The sequence below is a fragment of the Glycine max genome, chromosome 13 (genome assembly GCF_000004515.6).
Source record: "Glycine max cultivar Williams 82 chromosome 13, Glycine_max_v4.0, whole genome shotgun sequence".
Classification (NCBI taxonomy): domain Eukaryota; kingdom Viridiplantae; phylum Streptophyta; class Magnoliopsida; order Fabales; family Fabaceae; genus Glycine; species Glycine max.
The window spans coordinates 19,970,977-19,993,353 of NC_038249.2; the positions used below are offsets into that span (position 1 = coordinate 19,970,977).

Here is a 22,377-nt window from a genome sequence, read left to right on the forward strand (position 1 = left end):
ACACCTTACATGTTAATTTGATTTTACTCACTAATTTAATAAATAAATAATTATTAAAAATTATGATAATTTTTATTATATTAAAAATATTAACAATTAAAGTTTTTACTTTTAATTATTTCTTTAACCATTATCTTTAAAACAATGGTGAACAAATCCCACATTAAATTTGACTTCGAAGTCTGATGTTACAACAACACATGGCCTTGTTTGGATTCTAAAAGGGAATCTTGGAATGTACAAGAACAAAAGGGAAAGGCTTCTTGTGTGCTCAGAATTCCCTCAAACACGCGTCAATTGATGGATGGTAATGGTATATACTAAATTAAATGTCCCGTATATACTTTGAAGCTTTAAGATTTAAACATATCCTCACATGCAACTTAGGAAAAAGACTTGAGTAAAAAAAGGAAGGAAAGAAAAACTTCAATAAAAAGGAGAATGAGATAACTTCCAGGCCAAATTTCCTATTTTTGTGTCGAAGTTATATATTTTTAGGGTGCTTCGGTTAGATGCACGACCAATAAGTGAATACAGCAAGGAAAGGAAGGTGGTGGTTCAATATGTTAACCATTCCAAATAACTAGCAGAAAAGTAGAACCACCGTTCGTCTACCTCGTTGTTACCAGGTAGTCTCCGCAAGAGCACATAAGAATTAGGTTGGACTTTGGAGGTTATTTAACGGCCTTGCCTCAATACTCTCTTTCATCAAACACTTAAACATCATCATGCATATGATATGCTATTGGCTCATAAACAGTTAAGTTAGTTACCACTTTCCAACAAAACACATGCATGTTTGTTTCCCTATGTTCTCTATAATGGCCTATTATAAACCATGTACCATAAAATTGTCAAAGGCAGGAGAAGAAGGCAACAATAGCAATATTTTGTATAAGCGAAGAAGTGCATAGTTTGTAACCCTAACCCTAGCCACCATGACTGTCTGCCCTACCGACGACCGTCATGTGGCCGTGTTGGCGTTTCCCTATGGCACACACGCAGCTCCACTCCTCAACCTCGTGCGAAGAGTCGCAGCAGAGGCTCCCCAAGTCACGTTCTCGTTCTTCAGCACCAAGAGGTCCAATGCCTCCGTCTTCGCTGGCCTCAACGAGGAGCAACTTTTCAACATAAAGCCCTATGAGGTGGATGATGGGTTGCCAGAGAATTATGTTCCTTCAAAGAACCCCAAAGACGCCGTCGAGTTCTTCGTCAAGTCCATGCCAATGAACTATATGACCTCCATGGATGAAGCCGTGGCGAAGACAGGGAGGCACATCACTTGCTTGGTCTCTGATGCGTTTTTTTGGTTCTGTGCTGACTTGGCTGACGAAATGCATGCAAAGTGGGTTCCTCTGTGGACCGCAGGGCCTCATCCTCTCCTTGCGCATATTTCCTCCAAGCATATCAGGGAAAAGTTGGGCCCCGAAGGAGGTATGCATATATATATATATATAACATTTTCCCGCTCATTTCTTCACATCAATGATTAAAAAACTTGATGCAATTTTTTTTTATAAACTCAATGCCATAGTTTAATCCATGATTCTAAAGTGTGGTCATGACCACAATTGCAGTCGTAACATAATTGTTTTTTTTCAAGTCATCACTATAACATCCCAACAACAGTTATGGTTACATTAATCGCATTTGTTCGTAATTTCTTACCATGTCGACAATCTGACCATAACAACAATTTAGGACTATGCTTTAATTAAAATTAGAATTTGATGATGTTAATGTTAAATATTAACATAAACTATAAAGGCAAATCTCTAGTTAGAAAATAACGCTTACATATCTACAAATTAGAAAACAAAGGCTGAGTTGATTATTTTCTCTTTAGATTTCTAAGCTTGACTAGATATATGTGTAATGCTTATCGAGGCTATATATAAAAAAAAAGAGTTATCTAGCTTAGGCTAAGTAAAAATAATGTTAAACAATTTCATAAGAGATGATTGACCCAGTTTTCTTGTATTCTTTAAGATGGTTGGTTACACGTATTAATCACACCAATAATATATATAATGAATTTGTTTAACTCTATTTTTATTATTTGAGGTAAGTTATACAATCACTTAAAATAAATTTAAGCTAAATAATATTCAATTTATTTAGGAGTTAATAAGAATAATATATTTGTCATGTATGTTTTGCAGTCCGGGAAAACAAAGAAATCGATTTTCTTACTGGTTTCTCTGGGCTAAAGGCTTCTGATTTGCCTGGAGGATTAACCGAAGAGCCAGAAGACCCTATTTCAATGATGTTAGAAAAAATGGGAGAAGCATTGCCGCGAGCAACCGCAGTTGCCATAAACTCCTTCGCTACAGTGCACCTTCCTATTGCACACGAGCTAGAATCCAGGTTCCACAAGCTACTGAACGTTGGTCCATTCATTTTGACAACGCCACAAACTGTTCCTCCAGATGAGGAGGGGTGCTTACCGTGGCTGAACAAGCAAGAGGATAGGTCAGTAGTGTACCTTAGCTTTGGAAGTTCAATAATGCCACCACCCCATGAGTTGGCTGCAATTGCAGAAGCCCTAGAAGAAGGTAAATATCCGTTTATTTGGGCTTTTAGAGGCAATCCTGAGAAGGAATTGCCACAAGGGTTCTTGGAAAGGACAAATACACAAGGGAAGGTTGTTGGGTGGGCCCCACAAATGCTAATCCTAAGACATTCAGCGGTTGGTGTGTGCATGACACATGGTGGGTGGAACTCAGTGCTGGATTGCATAGTTGGTGGTGTGCCTATGATTAGTAGGCCATTTTTCGGAGACCAGATGTTGAACACTGCAACGATGGAACATGTGTGGGAGATTGGGGTGGGACTTGAAAATGGGATTTTCACTAAGGAAGAAACTCTGAGAGCTTTGGAATTGATCATGTCAAGTGAGAAAGGGAAGATGATGCGGCAAAAGATGGATGAACTCAAGGATTTTGCAATGGCAGCAGCGGGACATGAAGGTGACTCTACGAAGAATTTCTGTACTTTTTCAGAGATTGTCACAGGTTCAACTTATGAGCAACTACACGTGCAACAACATGGTTTTCGAGGTATCCGCAACAAAATCGCAGGCGCATTTGCTGCCGCGCATTCCAGATTTACTCGTCGCAATAATCCAAAGCATTAAGGTTTTAGAAGCTTTTTGCAGGCACAAACAATTGCAAGGTTGAAACAATTAAGAATATCAGTTTCGAACCTTGGATTTTGTTCTCTAAACGGTAGCTTAATGAATGCACACTTACTTGGTTTTGGTAGTATATATTTGAAGGGCTCCTGATTGTATTCCTAAACTTGCAAATCAACAAAATAATAATGAATTTCGATTTTCTCCACACTTTGAAATCTTACAATATTAGTTGTTTATATATGATGTATACAAATTTGAAATTAGAAAATCTAGAATGATTCTTAAATTTTCCATGTAAAGTAAAAGAAAAAAACTTATTTAGTGGATGCTGAAAAAAATATCAGTAGTGAATTTTAATTAAGTTCTTAGAAGTAAGTAAAAAAAATTAAGTTCTTAGAAGTAAATCTAAACTTGTCTATATTATACTTATAGATACCTCTATTAACTTGACATTTGCAATATATCAAGCAAGTTTGAGTTCTCTCTTAGATATCCCTTCTTCTCCTCTAACAAAGTAGTATCTAGAGCTTAGTTTGATATAGAGAATTGAGAGAAACATTAAGAGCTTGACATATCAATAAGAAAAGTTGTGTAAAAAATGAAAAGGGTGCCTTATCAACATGCCCTTGCTCTCATCCATCAATGTTTGGATGATTCCATGTTCTAAAAATAAGCCTCTGGAATTACTTCAAAACCAAGAAGTTTGGGAGATTTTAGAGACATCCCTCGATCCAAGGCATTAATTGCCAAAGTAAAGAAGACAAGACTTCAATATCACTAAGGGCCAATCATTTTAAAGCTTTGAAGATGAAGAGATCTGAATCAATTTCAAATATCGCTCAAGAGTAAAGACGGTATAAATATGGAGATAAAATATAAGATGTTTGTGTGATGGAGAAGATTCTTCATTCCTTAATTTTTCCTTAACTTTGATCTTTGATTATGTAGCATGTTTCGTTGAATAAAAAAGAAATTAACTCCAAATACCATTAAAGAATTGACTTCATATGGTGTTTCAATCATGTGTTAATGTTACAAGTTAATATTTTTTAGGTATAATATATTTATTAATATCATGTCAACATATGTTAGACAGACACATCATCTATCATGTTAATATGTTAGTATTCATTAAAAAATTAATAACATATTACTAAATTTTAAAAATATAAAAGATTAAGCGTACGATAAAAAAAAATTAAGAATCCATTACACAATCATAAAATTATAAGAAGGAACATTAGATTTAAGGCTTTTAAAAGTCAAATATTTTAAAGAACTCGTCTTGTAATGGGCCATCTCTATCCCATTATTTTGTTCTGTTGTCCTAGAGTTAATTAGCGCCATGTTCCTCTCGTCTTGGGCCTGTTGTGGCTATATGTATTAACAAAGACACAGTTGAAGTTCCTACTGCTGAGAAAGATTCCCCCAGTCGCTTTTTTTATATGTCATGAACCAAAGGGAAAACTGAATGTGTTATTGGATGAAGGAAATGGCACACTTGGAGTATGATTTTAAAATAATAATAATCCTCCTAATTAAAACCTATAGACCAAGCAATCCTCAAAGCATGTAAAATGCCCCAACTCCCAAGAGATTGCGGGTTTCTACACCAAGAACAGTAGAAATAAGAAAAAGGATTGTTTCTCATAGCTTATATATTCAATGATACGTAAGAAATTGCATTAAAATTTTGTCATTTTACTTTTCACTGTTTTTCCCAGATATTGGTTAATAAAAAAAGTTAAGTCCAATTGGAAAATCAATCATATTAATAGAAGTATAAATTTGTTAAAATTAGCTTTTGATACATTTTCTATATATAAAAAAAAAAAAACCTACAACCATATCTTTTTAAAACAAATGACGTAATTAAAATTATTTTATCAAAATAAATTGACATTATTACGTTGAGTTTAAAAAAAATAAATGGTCCCATTACTCTAATTATCTAATTAATATCTTTAAATCTTGACATATTCTTAAGGCTATACTCTATTATGCAATATTTTATGTGGATCTTACAAATTATTTAGCTTATTTTTTCTGTGTCTTCCACAGATATTAAATTCGTATTTTATAATTTATAGGGGAAATTTTTATATTATTTAAATTTTTAATATATTTTATTTAGCATAAATTTTAATAAATATATATTAACAGATATGTCAATGAATATTTAAATATATTTTATATATACATTTGTAATGAATTTGAAAAAATTTAAATTATAATATATAATATTCAGTAAAAATGTATAATAAATTAATGTTGATTTAAATTGTTTTATTGGACAATTAATTAAAATTTTACATGTGTATGTTTCATAATAGAAAATAAACTTGTGTGAATTGATTTAAATTTCACTTGTGCAAATTTAAAAAACACCAAAAATGACTTTTTGTTAGTGTGTTTAAGTAAAATTTATTTTTAATGACAATTGTTATATTTTAAAATATACCTATAGGATATTTTTCACATTTGTCTTTTATCAACAAAAAATATAGTATATCAGTTTATACTATTCTTATGTATTATTATAATTTATTTAAGATTTTATAATTGATTCTCTTTGAAATAAAATAAATATAAAAAATGTATTAATTGAATTATTTTAAGAGAACAAATATAAAAATGTCACATGACATCCCTCTATAAAATAAAATTTTCTTTATTTTTTTTATATATATAATAGATATAGATTTAGTGAAATAGTGATGTATAAATAATAGTGTTCACTATTCTTTGCCACGAATGGGTATTTGTAAAACTATAACTGTAATTTTAATTATAAATGTATTATTACTTTCTCCACAAAATAAAGTTATATTTTACCAAATAAAAATACGAATAAAATCATACTATAAACTAGGAGTATTTAATGAATGACTTTGTAAAAAGCTTGTTAATAGAATGAAATATTTATGTGCCCCAAAAAACTAAAACAGTGTGTTTTTTATTTAATATAATGTAATTTGTTTCCTTTCACACGGGCAAAAAGATCTTCAAACTTATTCCCCAAAGCTCCAAGAGTAGAGCAAAATAACAAAAATGACCATGGGTTTCATAGAAACACGTAACAAAACCACATTCTTCTCCCAAAGGTACAATTAAAATATTTCAACATTTTTATAAGCAGAATGAGCGACATATTCTTGGTCGAAGAAGATATACATAGTACCCAGTAGACTTGCAATTTACATTCACGTTCTGTTTGTTGACAGAGAAAATAGCATTATGCATGCATAGAAAAAGAAGAAGAAAAATCTCAAAATGTGCATAACGAAGTTTCAATACTTCTATTGTCACGAAAACAAAACCGAGCCATAACTATCTATATAGCCTTGCCATACATAGTTATGAACAAATTGTAACTAGCTAGGAAGTTCGTAGGAATCTTTATTTAAAACCTAACTTGACATTTCTGGTGAAAGAGCTAATTGTATCTTTGATATTTCTGTGAGAATGCACATTAGGTAATAATGTTAATCTAATTATACAAAACAAACAGAAGCACATGATCAACTTTAGGTCCACAATCTTATCATGAACTGATTAATTGCTTCTTTTTGTTACTACTACCCACCCATACAGCTCAGAAAAGCCAGCTTTTATTCTCCCTACCAACCCTAACCTTTGATACATATAAAGATTACCAGCATAACACAGCAAGAGGATGAAATTCTTGTTATAAATTCATATATTTATGAGTAAATCTCGCAGAATCGCTGGAATATATATAGCTTGGATCAAATGCAATTTTTGGGGACCACATCATGGATAAGTTTCCCAAATCACAGTAATTTAATTGTATATTTGAGATTCTCTTGAACTATGTATGTGTATTAGAATCTCAGTTGGCAAATAAAGAAATGGAACATTATTTAAAGCTTGAGGAATATACATATCGAGTGCTAATATGTGGTTGTTCAGAACAAACTATATAGTAGTTTCTACTACATTAATTACTCAGACATTGATTTACATTATTATATATCCATGACGTTCTTTACAAGAACTGTTACTACTCATTCTTCCTCTTTCCACATCTTATGACTAATACAACAGATATGCATAATTAACCAGATCGGAAGTTAAATCCTTGTGATCACTACAGACTGTAACCCAGTTCATAATCTTGGAACATCCCTTGTGGTAGAAGAGCTGGAGTAGCAGATGAATCCCAGGAATTTGAGGATACTGATTTGGTATCAGAATCATTGGACCACCAAATCAAGCTGTCCTTTGAGCTATTCATCTCTCTGAAACAATCAAATCCAGCCATATCATGATCTTCGTGTGGCACATAGCCCATTATTCTGTTGTTGAGAATGTCATCTAGTTCAGTCTGCAGTGCACCAAGTTGCTGAAATCCCACACTATTAGTCTGCTCATGAATAGCCTCAGATCTTGGTGCAAGGCTTGAGTGCATTGGATTCTTACTACTCCCAGAAGCAACAAAGGGAACTCCACCGTTACTCAAAGGGATATTCTCCAAAAGATGAACCTGAGGGTTATTGATCTTTGCACCATCATGTTGAGGCTTGCAGAACTCATCTTTTTGTCCTTGTTCGACATGTGGGGAATTAGGCAAAGCATTTTGCATCACAGGGCTAGAGCCATCATTCAAAGACTGCAGGCTCTGGATCATCTTTTCTTGGAAAGGATGCAACTTGGGCCACAGCGCCGGGTTGTTGTAGAAAGAGAAAGGGTTTTGAAGGCTTTGAAGTTGCATGTGCAGTTGGAGTCTTTCAAGAGCTGAAGAGCTTAGGGCATTTGAATAAGAATTCTCCTCTATTCCATTGTTTGTGTCTTTTGCGCTTAAGTTAGATTGTTTGCGCCTCCCGAGCAGTTTCTTCTTCAATCTAGTGTTCCAATAGTTCTTGATGTCGTTATCTGTCCTTCCAGGTAACTGAGCAGCAATTATGGACCACCTATACACATAGATTATATATGTTGGAACATGTTTAGTTAATTTCTAAGAATATTAATTAACCAATGAAGAAGAAGAAAACATGTGGAGCTAGCTAGAGAGATTCTAGTGACAAAACAAAAAGGACAAACAATTATGTTCAAAAACTACAGCACAGGCTCGTAGATAGAGATGGGGGGTTTTGAGAGAGAAGGACCTGCTTCCAATGCTAATGTACAGGCTGCAGATGATGTTGTCTTCTTCTTCAGTAAATCCACCATGTTTGATATTAGGCCTCAAGTAATTTAACCACCTAAGTCTGCAACTCTTTCCACATCTCTTGAGCCCTGCGAATTATTTGTATCCATCAATAAGGTTTGAATTAATCGATGATTATTATACTAACCAAAGTTCACCTTTCCAAAGCCAAACTAAATAGTATTACTCTTGGACTCAATAAATATATGCTCTTTAAGAGGAATATTAAAAAAATATATAAGAGAGATGAGTTTACCAATTTTCTGAGGAAGAGCAATCCAATTGCCACCAGTTCCATTCTTTTCAATGTAGGCTTTGAGTGCAGCATCCTCTTCAGGAGACCATGGTCCTTTCTTCACGTTGGCCTTGTCACAGCATGGAGCTCTACCCATGTTCTTGTGTTGTTGTCTCTCTCTGATTAGATTTCTCTTTCTGTTTTTTTTGTTGAAGCAAATACCAACTTTGCTAGCTAGGATTGTTGGGAAACTACGGCGAAGGAAGGGTATGATTTATAGGTAGGGAAGTATGGCTGATGTGATTCTTAAAAGGACAAAAAGTCTTACACACCTCACCCCCTCCATTCCCTCACTAGCTATTTTCAACTCCATTTTTTTTCTTCTAGGGTTTACTCATCTCTTTCTCTGTCTTCCTTTTTGGATTAGTTCGGTCACCCGCGTTTAATTATGCATGCAACAGGACAAACGTAACATAAAATTTCTCTTCTTTTACATAAAAAAATTGCACTGCTTTTTCATAGGTCCATTAGTTTAATACTTGAATCCAATGCTACATGTATTTGATCAATAGAAGGCTCCATCTTCTTAGTTTGTCGGCATTATCCTTGAAAATGTTCCATTGTCAAGCCATCCCAACATATGTTATTATATTGATGGGAAATGTACTGCTAGCTTCCATAGGTAATTAATATTCTTAAAATAAAATTACCCTTTTGTGTAATTAATTAACTGAGGAATTCTCGTGGAAGATGTGCGAAGGACATCACACAAATTGCTTTGATTCAGTCAATAACGTGATCATATAATAAAAAGGAAATACATTTCCGAAGAAAAAAAATGAGTCTTCTGATTTATAATTTTAGTAGCTAGCAAGTATGGAAATTAAGAATATGAAAATGTTGCACTATATGGTATCAAAATTCAAAAGGGCAAAAAAATAAAACGGAAACTAAAGTTGCAACGTTCTTATTTTTCATTTTGGGCGAACAATGACGTCGCAATTGCATTTAGTCAAAAACAAAATGTTGCATTGCTCATGTGACCAGCTGAGGACGTATACTTCGGACTTTTTACCCTTTCCCTTTCTTCTCATCAGTGTTGGAATATTTTCCTTTGTAAGTCAGCCGTGAATTTCAGATATCCCATGTGATGGTTGCCTTAAAATTGAAATTGAAATACTATTGCGACAAATTTAGTGATACCGAGGGAAAGGTTCTCTGAATATTTAAGCCCTACATAAATAGTTAGTGATATATTTATTTCTCAAGGTTTCAATATTATAAGCATTATAAAATGTTAAAGAATTGAAATTTTAGAGACCAATATATTCATGTTGACGAGCTGATGATGAAAGTTAGAAAAACTATAGTCAATGCCTTGACAATGTAACCATCGTTTGCTTTCACCACAAAATCATAACCAACTGATTCTTATTTGAAACCTCGCACCAATAAAAACTGCCATCTTTTCCATCACGACAAGATATTTCTAATACGAAAGGTCATGTCATGTTATTATTTGGCTCTCAAGTGTTAGCTTGAATTCTTGACATGATATATCAATTAGATGTTGGGGAAATTCGAGAGGTACACCTGTGGATCAGGAACCACTGCATAAGGAGACCTGACATCACATCCTAATCTTAAGGCTCACGTTTATGAGACTTCTCCTCACTTATATGGTACTCAATCTTTTCACTTCTACCCGATGTGGGATTTCACCTCACATTTGTGACTTGCTTGTGATACTTGTATACTCGTTTGAGCCGGAACCTTGTCGAACCATCAGCTCTGATACCAATTGTTGGGGAGCTTCGAGGGGTACACCCGTTAACCACGAGCCATCACATAAGGAGACCTGACACCACACCCTAACCCAAAATCTCGGTTAAGGTTTATGGGTCTTCTCCTCACTTAGCTCAACCTTTTCACTTCTATGTGGGACTTCACCTCACACTTGTAACCCAACATTAGAGACCTAAAATTATTCTTTAACATTAATTTACAAAGTAAGAAGAATATTTATAAATTATCAAGTGGTTTAGAGAGTTCGAATGTTGCTTTATTTAGGTATATATAAAAGACAAGATCAACTGACATTAAGTTTCAAATCATTATTATATTTACAAATTTAATCAACTTTTTTTTTGCAAATTACAAACTTAATCAATTCAACTATTCATATTATCTTTTAACCCACTAGTGATTGGCTTAGTAATGAAGTTGGAGTAGATGCATATAAAAAAATTGATCTTATCTTTTTTATTATATATATATATATATATCAAACTTTATATAATTTGGACATCCTTGATAGAGATTTGGTTAATTATATTTTAAAATAATATATTAATTGTTAAAATAAAGCAAAGTACTAGTTAGTACACATATATATGAGGAGCCTTATTAATATATTAGCTAATATACTTTTTATAATATCTTTTATAAATAATTAAAATTTATTTAAAATTATAAAATCAAGAGTGGGGTTCATTAAATAAAAAAGTAAAAACTAATTTTTATAATTTTTGTTAAATTTTTTGTCAATATGTTGCTCATATTCTATTTCTTTTAAAAGTATAAATTCTTATTGATATATCCAAGTTACAGAAGATCAAGATACATCATAGCTCTCCAAAGAAAGGCTCTCCTTTACCAGCCTTGGAGCTCGGGATTGATTGTGCAATAATGTAGCTATGAGATTATAAAAGTAGAAAATGAAAAAGTCAAACATTTGTTAAATTAATTGATATCTTATTTTTAGTCCTTTTTTATTTTTGGTTCGGAATTAGTTGGGTTATCATCAACAAACAAAATCCCATTTCAATTTATTTGGTATATTATTTTACATTTCTTCTTTGTTCCTGTTTGACAAGTTGGGTAGGACGTTAAAGACAAAAGGAAACTGTATCAAAATAAGAAAAGAAGTAAAACCAAACAGAAAGGTCTTTGCAATTCAATATTTTTCAGAAGAAGCACCACTCATTGACCTTGGTTTCCTAATTTAATACTTCATCTAGTGGTTTTTTTTAATCAATAAGCAGGAAAATAAAGGTCTGGAACCGCACTCACTTAGAAATATAACAAGGAGAAACCATCAAATTCAAAAAAGCACTTAGCTCCTAAATTTATAAACATTAATATCTTTATCATCGAATAGTCTCGGATCTTTGGGACGAAGAAAACATGCTTCTGCTTGTCTTGCTCCTTAACTAAGAATCTTTAAATTGACGCTGTATTTCTTTTTTTTTCTGTTCTTCAAGAAAAAAAAAAGGAGAAGCGAAATGGGGGGAAAAGAACAGTGCATTTCATCATCGAGAAGACCAATCTAGCGTTGTTAATTAATACAGTTCTGATCAGAGGATAAACATGGAAGACGAACCGAAAAATATCTTGGTAATTATTGGTTCTGCCTTAATTTATTAATACACACGTTAAGGATCAATTCTTGAATTATACAGTACTAGTGTACTACATTATTTATGTAAGCTTTTTTTTTTTTGTATTCCTGAAAGGTACTCCTTAAATTTTATTTTATTTTTTTACTGAAAAATGGATCCTTAAATTTTATTATTCTTTGGTTAAATTGAATTTATAAACAAATTATGAAAATTTTCAATCTCTTTGATGATATTTTCACAATTAAACCTGATCTACTCTGAATTTTATTTTGTATGTAATAAATATATATATATATATATATATATATATAGATAGATAGATGCAAGTCGATCGTTTCATACTCTTTAAAGTTTATACTAGTTTCTAGCCAGTGTAAAAACAATCTGGTTTCACAATTTAATTAGTTTGATTTGCAACTCAACAACATATATATGTTAGATTACATTTTCAAGCTAAAAGTTAGCATTTCAGGAAAAACAATGGGTATACAGAAAATCATGGTTAAAAAAGGCAAATGTTAAGGGTCATAGTTAAATAATTTAAAGTGAAAAAAATTATTAAAAAAAATATATATCAACGAGCTCATAGTTCATACGGTCCAAAGTATCTTTACTGTGGTGTCTACATTTTCAAGCTAAAAGTTAGCATTTCAGGAAAAACAATGGGTATACAGAAAATCATGGTTAAAAAAGGCAAATGTTAAGGGTCATAGTTAAATAATTTAAAGTGAAAAAATTATTAAAAAAAAATATATATCAACGAGCTCATAGTTCATACGGTCCAAAGTATCTTTACTGTGGTGTCCTTAATGCTAGAGTTTCTATCTTTTTTACCCAGTTCGATTTGTTCCTTAAATTCACAACATCTCTCTCTCTCTCTCGCTCACGTTAGGAATGTTCTCTTGAGAAGAAACGAGGTAAGGTAATGTAGGGAATTGGGGATTGAAAACTCACAACACAACCTTAATTTTTTGTGATCAGAAGAAATACCAGCTAAGCTATATTTCTCAACACGTTTTAAGAGCACTTTTATTCCAAATTAATTACCTGGTTTTGCTTTTGGTACATGATTAGCTTTTATATATGCTGATCCAGGGAAATATAACTTTGCTATCATGACACCTGTGATTCACTTTGTTTAATTTATTCTCTTAATTAGTAGAGTTAAGATAAGCATCAGAACGAAAAAAGTCATTCTAATTGTATAAAAATAACTAGGGATTCGCAGAAAGATCACACTTTGTATATGTCGTCACTAGGGTTGACAAAGATGCTGTTAGTAGACTTGGACGCCAAATATTTGTTTATGCCAACAGAGTTCAGTATCAATTCTTCTTTAAAATGACACTAATCACTAATTGCAGGAGTCTACGTATACGTGTGATCGTACTAATAAATAATTAAATAATAATCAAACTGTGATTATCCATGCTTCATGCACTTTTTGTAAAATATTTACTAACACGCATTATAAACAGACCTGGTTACGTTACTTAGTTCAAATTGATCTCTAATCGATCCCTTTAATTTCTCCAGTCACACCCAAAAAATTTCAAATTGTTTCAACAATACTGGCATATATAACAAACCCATATATATTTGATACCTGGATCACATAATCTAAACTTTTCAGTGATATGGACTCTTAAAAGTAAAAGCCTTAATTACTAAATGCAGAATATTACAACTTCAAAGTTTTTGAGTTTTTCTTTTTTTTGAAAGGATTCAAAGTTTTAGAGTTAAATCTCATTATAATCGAAGTGGAGTTTATATTATATTAAAAGAAGGAGATAAGCTACTCCCCTTTAGAAACCAAGTCTTAAATTTTGTATTAATTAAAAATGAAAATAATTGCATCACTGTATGCAATCGAGTAATGCTACACAAAACAAAAATTAATTTACTAAAATTTACTGAGTAGGTAATATTCGACAAGTTAAAGTGGTCAAAACTACTTCAGATCTACGAGTCAACAGCAATCTCAATTATTCACTATGACAAAGATTTTAAATGGGGAACGGGGCTTGTTATATGATATTGTCTTATCCGTTTCATATTCATATATTAAATTGTTGTAACTAACTAAAATGATAGGCATTTTTTGATGCTTAAAATGATGGCCATTTAACTAAATTTCTTTCATTGTAAAATGTAAATTGTTACGTGAATGCTTTTGGTGGTGATTCATCGTGTAGAATATAGACAAGTGTAAGAAGTCAGCCTACTTTGACTTTTATACAGAAGTCTACTCCGCGTGTTAGGTACTTAATAGCAGTACGTACTAATAAAGGGCCCAATGGAGTAGATGTTGATTGTGTCACGGAATTTGACCTTGTGGATTTTCTTCACATTGAGAGTTGGTGATGCTACAGCATCTTACTTAAAACTTGATTATATATAATCATGGGCAAAATCATTATAATCCTCTAATCGAAAACCAATGCAACGATATTTACTTTAGATATATGTGGTATAGGCACAGAAAATTAATGGAGTCAACGATGTTCAATTTGTGATTTTGTCATTTAACGTGAAGCTTTGTTAAGTGATTCATTTGTCTTGCCAAAAAAAATATCTAAACAACGTTTTTTCATGTTGTTCGTCACTGAGGAGTTATGAACATGCCCACGAGTTCTAACTAAGTAACTATCTTATTCTTGAATAAGAAATGTTTGTCCATTGCCTTGATGAAGCATAGAGGAAGAAAAAAAAATCTAAATACTGTTTTAAGCGATGAAACAACACCAAAAGAAGAAAAAAAAGACATGGAAATTGAGATGAAAAAATAATTTAGAAAACTAAATTAAACGAAAAAAAAGGCATTGATAAAAAAAATTAAGAATTAAATTAAATAAAAAAAAATTAAAATTCCAAAAATCTTGATTAAATTTAAAGAATAAAAATTATAAATATTTTTATTTTAAAAAAATATCAAATTTATTTTACTGTTATTTACTCACTATTTTATATAATGAAAATTTAAAAAATAGATAATATCTTTAATATTCTATAAATATTTAAAAAAATCTCACAATAAATAAACATAATTTAAAATAAACTTGAATTTGATGGTACATACGTTACCATTGTAAGTAGTAATGTTCTTGTATTTCTCCTTTCAAACATTTGTCTTTTTTTAGTATTTATTTTATTGTCTTGCTAAAATATGTGTCTTTAAAATTATCAAGTACTCGATTATTTTGTTGACCGGTGGTACAAGGACATTAGGTCCTTCCACCTTCTAATAAGGAAGATGACCATCATTCATTGTAGATTATGAGTCATCTCTCATACATCTATCTACAGTTGGGAGGCCCTGTTTCTACCTTGTGTTGAGTGATAATGTTGCACCTGACTAAATGATGGCCATGCTCGGGTTTAGCTTCAACCAAGCACATTTTGAGATTAAACAAGGGTATGTTTGTCCTACACGTATATGTATCTCTCTTATGAATTGAATGACAAACAAACTTTCATAGTACTTATTTATATTCGTTTTTTGTAGGCTATATATTTAAGAATTTTGTGAAGAACTTGAGGTGATGCTTGGACCTCCACACAATGCATATTAACAATTTAAAAAAAAACAATTAGTGCAATGGGGTGGGGGGGAAGAAATGGACTGTAAATAGGAAGCCCTTTTTAGAGAACAATATATTGTCTTCCAAGAAATCAGTACACAATTAATTTTCATAGGAGAGACCAACGTATACAATAAACTAACCCCTACGCCTCAAGTTGTATGGAAAAATTACCTTTATTTATACAGCTTCGAGAGCTTAAACACATCTTTAAGTATGCACATTCATCATGCCATTTAGAATATGGTCTATCTCCTTTCAAAAAAAAAAAAGAATATGGTATATCAATATGATAAAGCAATTCAAACAAAATATCGATGATAAATTGAATTTGTTCCATCAAAATGGGAAGCACAATTCATCATTATCCTTCCCATGTGAAAGCACAGGAGGCATGTCGTTGGTTGATTTTATGTACACATCTCTCCAGAAGGCACGGTTCATTTGTGATGGTAAAGCCACAGCTATAGTTGTCATCACCCTGATCACGTGTAAAACTGCAAAAACTAAGTAGAGAACTAATAAAATTACACATTATCTGAAGAAAATATTTTTCTGGCCAGTAACAAAATAACTCACAGAGTGATATATGTAGCTTTCTTCAGAACACCAAGCTGCTTCTGGGAGAGAATCCATGCTATAGTGCAAGTAACTGCACCAAGGAAAATACCATTAAAGGCAACATTACAAAAAACATTTTTAGACTAAACCAAGGCATGATATTACGATACAAGCTTGGATAAGCTTGAACACTCCTTTAAATTATTTTTTCCCTTTTTAAAGCTAAGCTTGTTGGTGCCTTGAACTGGAAGAACCATGCTTCACCTTATTTCCCTTTTACCAATTCTAGGCTACATACAACGTGAGAAGGTCAATTAACTTATTCAAGATCAATTGACTATTTCAAATTCATTGAAGCAGCCATACTCCTCAGCTTCTTGGAAATTTCTGAAAATGATGGCCTTTCTACTGGATCAGAAGCCCAACAACTTTCCATTAGAGATTTCCACTCAGGATCACACCATGTTGGAATTTGAGGACGTAAAGAGTTGTTGACAATTCCTCCTGCAAACAAAGTACGACAATGGTGAATATTAATATATAGCCTGTTCTTCTGAGTACCAGAATATTCAGAACGCATTTGGAGCCACATATGCCCAAAGATCAAGACAATTCCATCTTTATGTCCATAAAAACAGCCAAAAGTTTTGATTCATTCTCCTGTCTACCCGTTACCTGCAACTTTGTAGCAAAGATACTTCGGTACAAGTTATATACAACCTGTTCCCATCCCGTTCTAAGAAATTAAGTTCCTTACCGACAGTGGAATGACATGGCATGATATGACAGTAGTCCACCCAGGTACAATTCAAGTAAGCAATAGAGCTAAAGTAGTCAGAAACAGACCAAAATATCATCAATGGTACCTGAACTTCAACTTATACAAATAATATATTACAATGTTTTCTTCTTCTTTTTCTTATTAATTCAGAGAAAAATTACAAAAGAAAGTGAGGAAGAGAACGACTGAATAGGACTGCCAAAAACAAAATTGCAACTCATGCCAATGTTATATTGCTCGAATAAATTATATCTAGATTCACTCCTACCACAGTTGAAAAATTAACTCCAATTAAGTATTACAAATCAAATTTAAAAGCAGTCAGTTGGCGACTTCCTGAGAAAAAGGGTACCAATACTCTTACAAGCACATTTTAACATGATTATAAACAAATAGAATAATTTTGCAACATTAAATGGAAGAATAATATGTAGCAAGACAAATTGCTTTATGCATTTTGTTTGTTACTTGGTTCTCACCTATTATTGAAGCACAATGCATATCAGCATAGGGTTCATTCCCTGTGAGTAATTCCCACATGACTATACCGAATGAGTAGACATCAATCTGCAGCACAAACAAGTATAGATGCAAGGAAAGATCATCAGAAAAAAATGAAAGGAGTATTAGACATGTAAAGACAAACAGCTATCCCAAGAATACCTTCTCTGACACCATATTGCTTTTCCCACTAAGTAGCTCAGGAGCCATCCATGGCAAAGTCCCCCGTACTCCACCAGACACTAGAGTGTGCTGTTTAACCTTTGATAAACCCAAATCACCAATCTGAAAAATTACACAAATCTCATTTCAATCTCCGCTAGCAGGTTGCTTTTGGCTTTTGTCTGCATCAGTGTATGTGTATGTATTCTTATGTGTACCTTGCAGATAGGCCGTTGAGGATCTCTCATATTGACCAATAGATTCTCACATTTCAAATCAAAATGAACAATGTTTTTTCCATGCAAATACTCCATCCCAAATGCAGCATCCATGGCTATAATGAGCCTCTTACGACGATCTATTGTTCTGTTAAATTGCTCAGAATAAACAGCATAAATAATACATCACCAGTCCATGAGGGTTTTCATATGGAAGGCTGCACATTTGAGTGCCTTAAAACATATTAAATATTGATGAAATATAAGCCCATGCATGCATCAAGTTACCTATCTTTCTTATGCAAGAACTGTTTCAAAGATCCATTAATCATGAACTCTGTGACTGTTGCTAAAGAACCATCGGGGCCATCACGAACAATGCCATAAAAGGAGACAACATTTGGATGATGCAATGAACTCAACATCAACGCCTCCTTCCAGAAATCTGTGATCTGGGACAACAACCAGAATGAAATCACTAGAGTTGGGTATCTAACAAATGTTTCAAATATGCTACATTTAAGCCTTTTTATTTGTCATTTCACTCCTCTTTTCTAAATATATAATGTGGTGTGGGAAATTCAGATGTTTATTTCATCCTACACAAAATGAGTGAATTTCGATGTAGAACAATGACACTAACAACACATCTCTTAACAGGGCTATCCCATAAACCAACACATCTCTTAACAGGGCTATCCCATAAACCAACACATCCCTGAGATCAATCCCAAAAGCAATTCTGTATTATGCATTTCTAATACATTTAAAATATTTCTTGTGGAGCCAATATTCAAAGTAACTATTTTTATGGCGGTGAAGTTTTTGAGCAAGAGATTTGTGACTGAGATTAGAAAATTCTTATTCTACAAGGTATAAATCTACAGTTACTTAAACAAAAGGAAAACAATTAGACACAAATAATACCAATCTTGCTCTTTCAGATGGCCTTCCAGCAAAACAACTGGCTTTTATTCTCTTAATGGCAACGTCAGAACCTTTCCATTTCCCATGATAAACAGCTCCATAGGTTCCAGAACCAAGCTCACGGATCTCCTCCAAATCATCATTGTTAATAGTCTGAAAAATGATCAGCCTACCATCAAATCCTAGACGCATGTGGGAAAAGGAAAGCCAGAAAAGACCTTAAAACATGAAATGATGAGAACATAATGGATGAGTAAGATGGAAAGAAAACCTGCAATCCATTAGCAAATGCTTCTTCCTCAGCCCTTGTAGACTCAATTTTATTAGTATCTACATGGTCATTTTCAGAGTCCAATTCTAAATCACCATGAGCATTCTACAAGACGAATAAATACATATGGTAATATAAGGCAATGCAACAACACCTCTCCTCAATAAAAGAAAACAAATTCACTTTTAAATTTTGAAAGAAGGAAATAAAACCATTTCATCCTTACCGTTGGTTCTACTTCATTTGTTGTTTCATCTTTGGTATCTGAATTGTGATTCTGAGAATTGGCAGGCTCATCAGCTGCAGCTTTCAATTCCTCGGCATCTTCTAATGCAGCCTTTTTTACAGAAGCAATCAACTCAGGCAAGAAGCTGAATTGATCAACTAAATGTTTAGAATCTTCTGGAACAGAAGGGTCCTTATCAGCCAGTTTCTCAACATGCACGCAGTCTGCTTCAGGTTTTGACTTTAAATTATTAGACTCAACAGAGGCAGCAGCTTCACATGCATGCTCAGCAATTTTATTTTGCTCTGAAGAAGATATAGTCTGTGCGCCAGGGTTTTCAACATTGTCCTCAATTTTTATCACTATTCCTTCACCAAGCAAACTATTAGATTCAAAACTCTTTGCTTCAGTCAAATGAGTATCATCTCTTAAAACCTGTTGATTTTGAACCATATTAAAAGATGATTTTGGCAGCTGCAAGGGTTCCAAGCAGGTACCAGCATTCATGTCCTGTGGGGGATGAATGGTATCTACAATATCTGGGTGTTGATTTTCTTGACCAAGGGGCACTGGATTCAGAGCATGTGCATATGGATATTCTGGGATGGCTGTACCATCATGTCCTGTTAATTTCTGTGAGGAATCAACCCAATGATTTTGACTATCTGGTCCAATGAAAAATCCTGTACTGCCCTCTCCCCTGATTAATCCCACATTCATCATACTATTCAGCGGCTGAGGTGAAGTAGCAGCCTCATAAGATGGTCCAATATGAACAGGAACTGGAGTGTTTCTCCAGAAACCAGGTGGATGACCACGGGGCACAGCGTAATTACAATCTAATCCATAAGGAGAAGGTGAATTTCCATACTGCACATTGCACTCTTCCAGTGGAGGAATTTGGATAGGTGGTATAGAAGTCACGGTTTGGTCAGGGAACAGTTCGGGCCCCAATTCAGGTCCAGCCTGCTGGTGAACATAATTGGAAGACAAGTTATGCCCATCAGTCACACTACCATGCCCAAGAGAGAAATTTGCAACAGGAACATCAAACATTCTTCCAGATCCAGAGACATGTACTCTTGATTCCTCAACCCGAGCAGTTGGATGCTGCAAGCCCCATCCTCTCTCGTGATTCTGAGTATCATTATAAACAGACCTATGATCATTATTAGGTTCATTGGGATAGATTGCCGGATGTAACTTTGCATCAGCATTCACTGTGAAAGTATCCCTATTTGGTGGGGGGCATTCTGCACATGGATTAGCAGCTTGTGGAAGTCCATTACTTATATTAGAATGCTCCATATGTGGTTGACCTCTATGAAAACCCATGCGACACTGCTCACATATACTGTTCCCATCAACAACATGAGGACTATGAAGAATATTGCCTGGAAAAGCCGACTTTTCGCCATGTGCTGCTCCAGTCGGCACCCACATAACATTTTCAGAATATTGCAGTTGATTGTCATACACAGGATGATGATTTACGTGATGTCGCACATACTCTTCCGACACTCTATCAATGCACTTATCTGGTAACTCGGGAAATGGCACTCGGTACCTTGTACCAGAAGGAGAGGATGGAAATTCATGGAGACCATGGTGCCTAGGGGAGTAATAGGCAGGATTCCAAGGAGCATCCATTTCATTATACCTCTGGCCCATAGATTTCGGGTGCTGGACCGTGAGATGATGCATATTATACGGCGACATAGATAGGTCCCCACTTCTCTGACTATGAATCCCACTTTCCACACTGATTGGACTATAGAACTGATCAGCAACCACATGAATATCCTCAACAGGACTCATCATAGGAAACTCCCCTTGTTGCAACCTCCTAAAGTCAGAACCATCGTTTAAACTATTCAATGCATCAACATACCTCCTCTCAGAATCATCCCCATCAATGAAATGCGAGGAACCATCCTGCTCGGATTGCGAAAACAGAAAAATCCTGAGCCTAGTGAATCCATCCCCTGACCCCAACTTATCATACTCCTCCATCATGTTAACCACATCATCATCATTGACAACAGAGACTAGAGCATCAAGATCCTCATCAGGCTGCTGGTACTTCAACACAGCAGCCCCATCATACAGCTCTCTCATCTTCCCCATCAACTCTTCATAGCTAATATCCCTGTGAACACTCACAATTCGTGTCTCGCCGCCTACATAACGCAGCTTCCCATCTTGGGGGCGAGGCATTATGCTCCCCAGAAAGCTGCACAAGAACTTAACACGCCGGTTATCTTCACCGGAACCGGAACCCGAACCGGTGGCCGGCGATCGAATTGGACTATCCATGATGAATCCTTGCCTATAATCAATTACACTCTCACACTGGCTCAAGCATTGAAACCCTTTATTACACATGAGCACCACTCACATCATCACATCTTACAACTCCAAAGTTTCACAACCTCTAACAGGGTAGGCCCCCACCCAATAGGTGAGTCTATGATTTCAAATTACGTTGAAGATCAGGAACAATAAATAAATCAATAAATAATAAATAAATAACAAAAGGGCCAATCACATTTCTGAGAACAACCACGAGGCGATTGCAGAAACAGAAACAAAAGAATCGAAGCGAAAGAAAGAACCCAAGGCCACGACTTGTGCAGATCCAAATTCAGAGAGAACCATCAGCGATATCTGACACGGCTAATAGCGCGATGCCCAGATGGCAAAATTCAAAATTTATCAGTGTAAAAACGACCCAATGGAAAATAATTGATTGGTTTGAACAGAGTTGATGGTTCTCTCAAAGCCACTATCTTTCGCTGTTTTTGATGTTTTGAGATTGCAGAAGAGGGTCCTGTCGTGAGGTTAGGAGTGGAAAGGAAGAAAAGGAGAAGAGGATGAAGAGAGAGATTGAGAAAAAAGGAAGGAGGAATTGAAAGGGTAGAAGAAGAAGGTAGTGGTGGTGATGAGAAGAAGCGCCATGAACATGGGAATGAGGGAGAGAGTGGGGGCTGAGGTTGAAGGTTGCAATTGCATTGCAAGATGCGATGGGTGATTGCCATGTAGAGTACCACGTGGCACTCTCTCGTAACGGTATTTCTTGGCATATTATTTATCTCCCTCGCATATGCCCTTTCGTCTTACGTTCTCTTGTGCATGTGACTACCTCACCTTCTATTTTTTTCTTTTTTTCTCCTTCGTCAATTGAACTCAATTCCCCCACGCCACCCA

The 22,377-nt window shown here is 34.3% G+C and overlaps 3 protein-coding genes across 5 annotated transcripts; 1 reads left to right on the forward strand and 2 right to left on the reverse strand.

The window, feature by feature from the left end:
* The first annotated feature begins 558 nt into the window (after positions 1-558).
* LOC100780675 (flavonoid 3-O-glucosyltransferase) lies at positions 559-3,336 on the forward strand. The gene is made up of 2 exons (XM_003543704.4): positions 559-1,434; positions 2,163-3,336. The coding sequence occupies exons 1-2, from the start codon at positions 939-941 to the stop codon at positions 3,134-3,136; spliced, it is 1,470 nt and encodes a 489-aa protein (XP_003543752.1). The 5' UTR covers positions 559-938; the 3' UTR covers positions 3,137-3,336.
* A 3,725-nt stretch (positions 3,337-7,061) lies between these two features.
* Positions 7,062-8,879, reverse strand: LOC778083 (transcription factor MYB36). Its single transcript, XM_006593490.4, has 3 exons — positions 8,563-8,879; positions 8,266-8,395; positions 7,062-8,070 (listed from the first exon to the last, which is right to left on the reverse strand). Exons 1-3 carry the CDS (start codon positions 8,696-8,698, stop codon positions 7,248-7,250), a joined length of 1,089 nt encoding a protein of 362 aa, XP_006593553.1. The 5' UTR covers positions 8,699-8,879; the 3' UTR covers positions 7,062-7,247.
* A 6,702-nt stretch (positions 8,880-15,581) lies between these two features.
* Positions 15,582-22,237, reverse strand: LOC100779077 (uncharacterized). Of its 3 annotated transcripts, none has more exons than XM_041007974.1 (10): positions 19,171-22,237; positions 18,945-19,049; positions 18,674-18,826; positions 18,035-18,198; positions 17,747-17,894; positions 17,529-17,651; positions 17,345-17,432; positions 16,451-16,588; positions 16,103-16,175; positions 15,582-16,004 (listed from the first exon to the last, which is right to left on the reverse strand). In XM_041007974.1, the coding sequence occupies exons 1-10, from the start codon at positions 21,553-21,555 to the stop codon at positions 15,863-15,865; spliced, it is 3,519 nt and encodes a 1,172-aa protein (XP_040863908.1). In that variant the 5' UTR covers positions 21,556-22,237; the 3' UTR covers positions 15,582-15,862. The 3 variants fall into 3 exon arrangements, with proteins under 3 accessions (XP_040863908.1, XP_040863909.1, XP_040863907.1); XM_041007975.1 differs by having other exon boundaries at positions 15,582-16,020; XM_041007973.1 differs by having other exon boundaries at positions 15,582-16,029.
* Positions 22,238-22,377: the final 140 nt, after the last annotated feature.